Genomic DNA, 8,669 nt, shown 5'->3' with positions numbered 1-8,669 from the left:
GATGAAAAGAAGAAGAAGAAGGGACAGACGAGAAAACCTTCCACTGAGCTAAACTGTTTGACGTGGGCGGGAGACCCAAAGAAGAAGAAGAAGAGACATCTCTCATGCTCCTAGAGAGGTCATGAGAACCCTTAGGAGCCGTTACAGCCTACAAAGAAAGAAAGAAAGGAGAGAGAGAAAGAGTGAGAAAGAAAGAAAGAAAGAGTGAGAAAGAATTGTCAGTGTGAGAGAGGTAGATGTAAAGGATAGTAGGAAATCGACGTGGGAGGAGGAAAAGAGAGGAGTCGTAGTCGTAGTAGTAGTAGTAGAAAAGAGAGGTCTACAACAGAAGACCTCGCAGCTGGAGAAAGAAACACAAGAGCATGATGAGAGTGTACGTACACTCCAGACCTTCATTAACACTCCTCTACTTCTTCTCTCTCTCCTTTCTTCTTTTCTCTTCTCTACGTGACAACTCACTGCAATGCCATTCACCCCTAGACAGATCGAAGATAGACTAAAGCTAGGTGAATAGATTCAAATGGATGAACGGATAGATTAAAGATAGACAAGTTAGATAGATAGATCGATCAACGGATACCCGGATACGTTCATCTGCATGTTTTGATCTATCTCGCATGTACTTTATGTGCATGCATAGAAATAGATAGATAGATATCTAGATAGGCATACATAGGCAAATAGATGTCTAGATTCTGTGCAGGACTTCAAGGAAACGGCGCTGAGGTATATAGAGAATGTGTACCACATATGAATACATATATATCTATATATATATAGAGAGAGAGAATAGAAAGGAGAAGTCTTAAAGGAGAGAAGACTTCTCCCTTCTTATACCCGATAAAAGAGACAGAACGAAAGAAAAGAAGTATACACACTCTCTCTCTAAATATCTCACATACGTTTATGTGGAGTAGATCTATTTCTTTTCTTTCTATGTATGTCTAAATACTCTATTTCTGTTGCTCTCTGTCTATATATCTACACAGAGAGAGAGAGGGGAGTGTCTTCATAGGCTGGCTATCTTTCTCTCGCTCTCCTTCTCCCTACAGATATCATCTATACATGAGTATGGAGAAGCAGTGACGGAGTAACGATAATTCTTCTTGCTCTCTTCATCTTCTCTTCTCATCATGCCTTTGTTTCTTTCCTTCTTTCTTTCTTTGTTTATTTCTTTCTTCTTTTTACGTCAACAAGAGCGGGGTACCGCGTTGATCGGAGAGAAGTGTGAAGAAAGCCATTTCTCGCCCTTCCTCTTAGTTCTTCTTCTTCTTCCTCTTCTCTCTCTTCTTCTTCTCCTGCTCTCCCTGTGAGGATCTTAAGATTCGATCCGTCGAGGCCTCCCCCTCCCGCACGCACGCCCTTCGAATCTCTTCTGACCATCACAGCAGTCACCCCCCCCCCTCCTGCGGAAGAAGAAGAAGAAGAAATCCCTCCAAGTGTAGGAGATGCCAGAGCTAAGGGTGGCGTGGAAGGAAAGGAGTTTTGAAGTCGCAAGACTGTTTGCTAAGGACAGAAAAAGAAAAGAAGAGAAGAAAGGATAAGAAAAGAAGAAAGAAGAGAAAAACAATGAAGATGGGAGAAGAGAAGAGAGAGAAGAAAGAAATCGAAGTAGTAGGATCTCTGAGCATACGATGAGGTGTACATACACTGCATGAAAGCATCACATGCACTGCATGCAAGGGAGAAAAAACTCCAGTGAAAACCATTAAGAAAGTAAGAAAGTAGACTTTTCTTAAACAACTGGAGGGCTAAATTTCCTTGCTTTTTCCCGTCTGAAAGATGGAGAGAGAGAAGATAATCCAATGGAAAGCTACAGTGGGTAAAGAAAGAGCAAAGAAGAAGCGACTGGAAAAGGAAAGAGAAGAAGAGGAAAAGGAGTGTAGAATAGAAGACGAATGGATCTCCTAAAAGAAAAGAAAGAGAAGAGGAATGCAAAACAGACAGAAGAATACCAAGGAAGAGAAACTCCCCAGAAAAGAAGAAGAAGAAATAGATGAACTACCTTCCTCTCTTCTTTCTTTCTTTCTTTCTTTTTCTTTCTTTCTTTCTTTCTTTCGTGTTCTCCGTCTAGTAGATCTCTCTCTCTCTCTTTCTATTTTTCTGGAGATTTACCTGCGCGGTTTGGTTAAGATTGGCGAGGAGGTTCTGCTTCTTTTCCATTAGTCTTAGCCGTTCGTCTCTCACACTCCACGTCTGAGACCTTAAGCCATCTATAGAGGCAAACTGAATGGCCTTATCTTGATCTGCCTAAGAGAGAGAGAAAAGAGATCAAGAAAGAAAAGAGAGGAGCAAAGATGGAGAAAGACTAGGAAAGAAAGAAAGAGATCATTTCTTCATTGATACCTCTGTCTCTTGATCTGCGACGAGAGGACATGGAGAGGAGAGAAAAGCAGAAAAGCTCCCCTCCTCGTTCAAAGTGCATCTCTGCAAGGTAGATGGACTCCTGCGTCATCTACGCCTATATAGCTGCTATCTATACATGCTTTTTCGAGTACTGGCAAAGAGAGAGAGAGGGAATGAGAGAGTCTTTTCTTCAGAGTTCTTTTCCAAGTTTCTTATATTTGGTAGTCTTGTGTATGTGTGTGTTTGCGTGCGCTGCGATTAGAAGGTGTCTAACGATATGAAGAAAAAGAATGAAGAAGAAGAGGTATTGCCTTGTGTATGCTAGGAGGAGGTCGACGTGGTCGGCTGTACCTGTCTTAATCTTTCTTGGAGAAGCGCATTCTTCGACTGCGCGTCGGACTTCTCGCGTCTCATTCGATCTAACAGAACCTTCAAACAAAGAGATGAGAAAGAAAATGAAGAAAAAGAAAATGAAGATAAAGAAAGAAAGGAGATAGATACACGTACACAAAACATATTCCTTTATTTCTCTTATACTCGTCAGACCCGCGTATCTCGAAGTGTGTATGTCTATAGCATATGAATATCTATATACATAGAGATGCATGCCTACATGGAGATTCATACATCCATGTAGATAGGTGGGTAGTTTTATGCCTGCAGATTCCTATCTACAGAGACATAGACGTATATAGAGATACAGAGATAACATGGAGATTCATATGTACATACACACTCATGCCTCTACTATGTATGTGTATGTATATATAGAGTAAAGGGAAGAAAAACCTTGTGTCTCGACGACTACATAAGGAAGAAGAAGAAGAAGACTCACACACCCACACACATAGGCAGACGCCTAACTAGCTAACTCGCTAGCTAGCTAGCTGACTCAAGCAGTCTCTACATCGTTAATTTTTCCCTAAATAAAGACCTGCATGCCAAATGCAGATAGATAGACTTAGATCTCCTTACCTTAAGTTCAGCGATTTCTCTCTCTTCTTTCTGTAGAGATTCTCTTTCATTCTTCAACTGCGCTTGAGCTTGCCTACAGAATGGGCAGGATGGTGTACATACACCCGAGAAATGAAACACAAAATGAAGAGCAAAGCCGTAGTAAGATGCAGTCCTAATTGATACAACTCACAGTTATCTATCTATGCCTATCTATCTCTAATCTAGCTCTATTTTATCAGCCTATGTATCTAGCTTTTATGTCTATCTATCTATTTATCTATCTATCTATCTAAATCTGTATGTAAGGAAGAAGGAAGAGGAGAAGGAGAAAGAAAAGAATACACCTTATATCTTCAGTCGTATGATGTAGAGAGAATAAGAAAAGTAAGAAAGAATCTTGCCTTGCCATTCACGTCCTTGAGAGAGAAAAAGACATGAAAGAAAGAAAAAGCAGACAGACGAAGTCAGAACGAGGAAAGAGAAAGCTAGATACACAGGCACGTAAAGACACACACATGCAGATCAACACTCTGGTAAAAGACAGATACATAGATTAAAGATGGATTAAAGATAGATAGATAGATTAAAGATAGATTAAAGATGGATTAAAGATAGATAGATAGATTGAAGATAGATAGATAGATAGAGGCGTCTTTCTACGTCAACGTATCCTTTGGAGTCTACAGGATTCCCGTCCTTTGAAGAGGGAAGGAGACAAAGGTGAATAGTAGCTACTCATCCTTTTTCTCTGTCTACTCATTTTTATATTTTAGATTGATACGTGGAAGCTCTTGTGCTTTTCCTTACACCCCCATGCTCCTCTTGAAAGATGAAAGAAGTTTCGCAATGTCCCTGTCGTTTTAGATTCTCTCTCCTCTCTTACAAGAGCGAGATACATTTCTCGGTTCCTCAGTATAAGCCTGACATCTCTATCTATGTATACATGCATTGATAGGCTTCGTGATATGGACTGTTGTGCCTACCGACTTTCATTTTCTGTTCACCTCTGAGTCTTCTTCTTTCACTTATCTTCTTGATAGAGCTAAAGAGCAGCGACGCACATCCCTTCATATACATATAGATATGTATATGTGTATACGCAAGTGATCTTGTAATATTATTATATACGTCCTACCCAAGCTCGTCTGGGCTAGATCATCCCTTTTGTAAGGAGCTCTTTTCTCCTCGTCTTTCTTCCTCTTTTTCTACTCATCTCACTGGCGTCTCTCTTTCATGAGGTTTACGGAGATTCTCTTACTTCTCATAGAGCCGTCTCGTGTCAACTGTCTCTCTCTATGTAGCTCTCTTACTCTTTATGTGTGTAGTACATGTATAGATACATAGAAAGATACTGGCAGAGATAGATGTATCTCTACTCAGGTCTCTCTGTTGAGCCAGCTTCCTCTACTTCACTGCAAAGAAATTACCGCAACCTCCTCAGTGCACGTCACCCTTCAGTCGGGCGAGAGAAGAACACCTCTCGCTCTCTCTCTCTTTTTCTCTTTTTATGCAGATAGCCACTTCAGAAGGGGAGAGATAAATGCCAAGAGGAGAAGAGCAAAAGAAGCAAGCCTTCTGTTTAATCACGTCAGTGCTCTCTCTCTCTTTCTCCTTCCTGTCCTCTCCCTGTATAGCCTACGTTCCACGGAGCTGACGGGGGAGGTCACCTAAAGTGTCTTGTTCACTTGGGTCTACAAGATATTCTTCAAATCTGCAGAATGTTCTCTTCTCCATTTCTCTTCTCTTCTGTACACATGGGGCTCCTCTGTCTTGCCTCCAGAACCTCTTTTCTCTCCGTCTCCAAGCCATCTCTCTCTCTCTTTTTCTCTCTTTCTCCCTCCCTCTCTTTTTCTCCCTTTCTTTTTCTCTCTCCTCCTTCTTCACCTCTCTTTTTCTCTCTTTTTCTTTTCTTTCTTTCTGTCTCTCATCTCCTCATCTCGCCTTACCACGCACGATCTCTGCGTGCACAAGCGCGACGGGTGAGGCGGGAGGAGAACGACCGGACGACGACAGCCCGCAGGAACGGTCGCAGGGGCCGTTGTCTCCCGTGAGAATCGTCTTTCTCCTTTCTCAACTAAAGATTTCGTACCTAAAGACCTTTACTTTCCCCCAATTTCATTCCGGTCACAAATCTTCTTTCATTCAAAGACAGAGCCCCTTCAAGGAAGAGAATAGACAAGTTTGAAGGAGGAAAGAAAGACGGAAGGAAGGTTGCCATCTGAAAGACTAAGGTAGTCAGTTGTTGAGAGGCAAGCGAAGTGAGAGAAAAAGTAAGTGACTCTATGAATGATAGCTTGACTTCTGGATGTAGAAATATCGATTGATAGTCTGTCCTTTCTTCTCTCTTTCTCTGTCTGTCTGTCTGTCTGCTCGATTGATCGATCAGCGGCCGTGTGTGCTGCTGAGCGGTCGGGGGATCCCTTGGGTATTGTTGCCTACTACATAGAGTAGTCTTCCATGCCCTCGTCTTCAGTTTTTCTTGAAAGGTCATGGCTGCCCTCTCTTGGCAAGAGTAGAGGCAAAAATATTCTCTAAGGAATGAAAGGGGTGTTCTCTTCAAGAAGAAAAAGAAGAAGAAAGTAAAGCTCTTCCGCAACTTCTCCGCAAAATTCACACCCCCCGGCGTGGGGGCCTCCTGCCCTACCGTACGGCCTCGCCTGCCGTCTTCGTTCCCCTCTCTTCTTGTGCTTGGGTGAACGCCTTCTTCTCAAACTTCTCCTTTTCCTTTTTTTCTTTCTTCTCTTTTCTAGATCGATTCGCTTCTTTTGCTTTTCAAATGGGCTGTCTGCTCATGGACAAGAGTAGCCTCAGTCCTCTCTTTCTCGATGGATCGATAGATAGGAAGATGATGACGATAGATACACGCCCCCGTCGTGCATAACCCACCAGCATGACGACTCTCTACGAAGTTCTTCCCCGTTAAAGAAGAATAAGAAGAATACAGACTTCCAAGGCTCTCTCTCTCTCTTCTCTATTTTCTCATCTCTCGACTTTTTTCTTCCCTTCTTCTTTCTCTGTCTTCCACGTCTTTTCTTCTTTTTGGCTCTTCTCCCTCTTCCCTCTCTCCGTATTGTAGAATAGAATAGACATACGAACTTCTTGTCTCTTTCCCTCTCTCCTTCTCTTATTCCTTCACCTTCCGTTTGTTCCAGCCTACAGATAACGAGGGGTAGAAAAGGAATGAAGAAGAAGAAGGAGGTCGGGAGGTCTCGTGAGCTTTCCTGGCGAGTCTTCGTGTTGTATAGATAGAGCCTTACCCGCCTCAGCGAAAGAAGAAGAAGAAGAACGTTTTCACGCAGTGTACGCACAGATGCTTTTTATGGTCATTCCGTTGAAGCAAGATTCCTTCTCTCCTCTCCCCTGCTCCTTCTTCCGTGTCATTCTATCAATCTTCTTCCTCTTCTTTTCAATGTGATATTCTCTTCCCTTCTCTCTCGTCATCTATCTGTCTATCCTTATCTATCTATGTATATACATATCCATCTCTCGATATATGTATGTATATATCGATATCATATTCTTTCTTCTTATGTCGCATAGCCTTTTCATTACACCTCATAAGGTGTTCATGACCACTCGGGTGTATATACACTCCTCTCGATTGCACATCAGTTCTTCTCTTCTCTTTCTTTCTCCCGTAACACTCTGAAGAGAAGTTTCTTCTTCATCACAAATCACATTTCTTTCTCTCTCTCTTCTTCTTTCTTCTCTCGTTCATTCTCTCTTCATCTTTATCTCCTCCCTCTCCTGCTCTACTCAACTTCTTTCTCTCCTCTTTTCTTCTCCTTTTTCGTCATTTCTCTCCTCTCTCTTCTTCTTCTTACTCCCCCTTTTCCTTTCTCCTTCCCTCTCTGCTTTTCGTTTTCCTTCTTTTCTTCTTTCTCTTCTTCTCTTCTCTCCTTTCTCTTCTTGTCTCCTTCCTTCTTGTCTATCGTCACGATGGCTCAGGTTTCTTCGCAATTCCGATATGAGGGGGACTGTGAAGGGAAAGCTCTTCTTTCGAAATCCTCGCCTTTCATAGAAGAGGCAAAATCTTCTTCCTCCTCTTCTTCTTCTTTTCATTATAAGGAATCTTCTCTTTCTTCTCAAGAAGATTTCTCTCGCTTACATGGAGTGTCAAGTAGCCAGAAGCACTGCCGTGAAGAAGAAGAAGAGGAGCAAGAAAGGATTCTAGAGCATCATCCTAGCTTGAAAGCATCGTCTTCTTATCAACGTTCTTCTCTCCATTCTCCTCAACAAGATCAAATCTCTTCTTCTTCTTCGTCGACTTTGAAGGGTCGAGTCTTCTCTTCAGGTGTTTCTCTACCAGGAAAGAGACTCCTGTCTACTTCTTTCTCTTCTTCCCCCCCTCGGTCTCCTTCTTCTTCTTCGGCAGCCTTTAATCTCCCCCCTCTCTCTTCCTCCTCTTCTTCTACAGGTTTCTATAGAACGCCTTCAGAGACCATCGAGATGATCCGCACAGGACAGAAGAACCTTTACTATACACAAATCCCGAATATCCTAGAGGATGAAGAGGAAGATGAAGAGAGAGGAGGAAGAAGAGGAGGAGGAGCTGGATGTGTTGGTGCATGTGTGGGAGATCAAGAGTATTTTCAGCTAGTAGCTGTTCAAGTCGCAAGTAAGTGAGAAGACTCCTTATCAACAGAAACTTCTTTCGCTTCTTTCCATCCTCTCATGTCGCTTCGGTAGATCTTTCTGAGGAATTCCTTAGCTCATAGGTCGCTGAAGCGCAGACTCCCTCTCTTGGGGGTGGAGAGTGAGAGAGACAGGGGAGATAGAAAGAAAGAAAGAATGTCTATACGATATCTCTCTCTGTGGCTATACAGATAGAGACACCTCGGGGGATGTCTCTCTCTCTATGGATGGATCTTGCTTGATACAGACGAGAGAAAGAAGAACGACGTCTCCAATCTATCAATTTCTACCCATGGGCGGTATAAAGATATACACCTATATATGTATATATATAGACCCATATATATATCTGTATCTATCTATATATATAAATATATATGCGTGTAGGCATGAAGGGAGAGAGAGATGTATTCTTCTGTATATAGGAACGTGCGGACAAGAAACTGTCTACATCTCTCTATTTACCTTCTAAACGTCTTCATACACATGTAGATACTTCTTTTCTCTCTTTCTCCGTAGATCTCCAAAAAGCAAGTCTCTACATGATCGATGTATACCGACGTGTCTATCTATCTTTAATCCATCTATCTATCTTTAATCTATCTATCTTTAATCTATTCATCTATCCATCGTTAATCTATTCATCTATCTATCTTTGATCTATCTATCTATCTATCTTTAATCTATCTATCTATCTTTAATTTATCTGTCGTTAATCTATTCACCTATCT

General features: G+C 41.9%; 3 protein-coding genes across 3 annotated transcripts in view; 2 read left to right on the top strand and 1 right to left on the bottom strand.

Moving 5' to 3' along the window:
• Positions 1 to 4: 4 nt before the first annotated feature.
• CSUI_005507 (ef hand domain-containing) lies at positions 5 to 3,804 on the bottom strand (the record flags this gene model as incomplete). Its single annotated transcript, XM_068065683.1, has 5 exons — positions 3,322 to 3,804; positions 2,698 to 2,775; positions 2,116 to 2,250; positions 1,189 to 1,506; positions 5 to 148 (listed from the first exon to the last, which is right to left on the bottom strand). Coding segments are annotated over exons 2-5 (660 nt in total), but the record flags the coding sequence as incomplete, so codon positions are not given.
• On the top strand, positions 854 to 2,702 carry CSUI_005508 (uncharacterized protein). Its single transcript, XM_068065684.1, has one exon. It carries the CDS (start codon positions 1,933 to 1,935, stop codon positions 2,164 to 2,166), a length of 234 nt encoding a protein of 77 aa, XP_067922342.1. The 5' UTR covers positions 854 to 1,932; the 3' UTR covers positions 2,167 to 2,702.
• A 1,448-nt stretch (positions 3,805 to 5,252) lies between the features above and the next one.
• Positions 5,253 to 8,669, top strand: part of CSUI_005506 (uncharacterized protein) — a gene marked incomplete at its 3' end in the record, with an annotated part of 4,906 nt that continues 1,489 nt past the window's right edge. Inside the window, exon 1 of the mRNA XM_068065682.1 lies at positions 5,253 to 7,921. Coding sequence (XP_067922340.1) covers positions 7,243 to 7,921 — 679 coding nt within the window. The remainder of the gene's footprint in view (positions 7,922 to 8,669) is intronic.

This window comes from Cystoisospora suis (genome assembly GCF_002600585.1).
Source record: "Cystoisospora suis strain Wien I chromosome Unknown contig_2670, whole genome shotgun sequence".
NCBI lineage: Eukaryota > Apicomplexa > Conoidasida > Eucoccidiorida > Sarcocystidae > Cystoisospora > Cystoisospora suis.
This window is presented reverse-complemented; position numbering and strand designations above follow the sequence as displayed.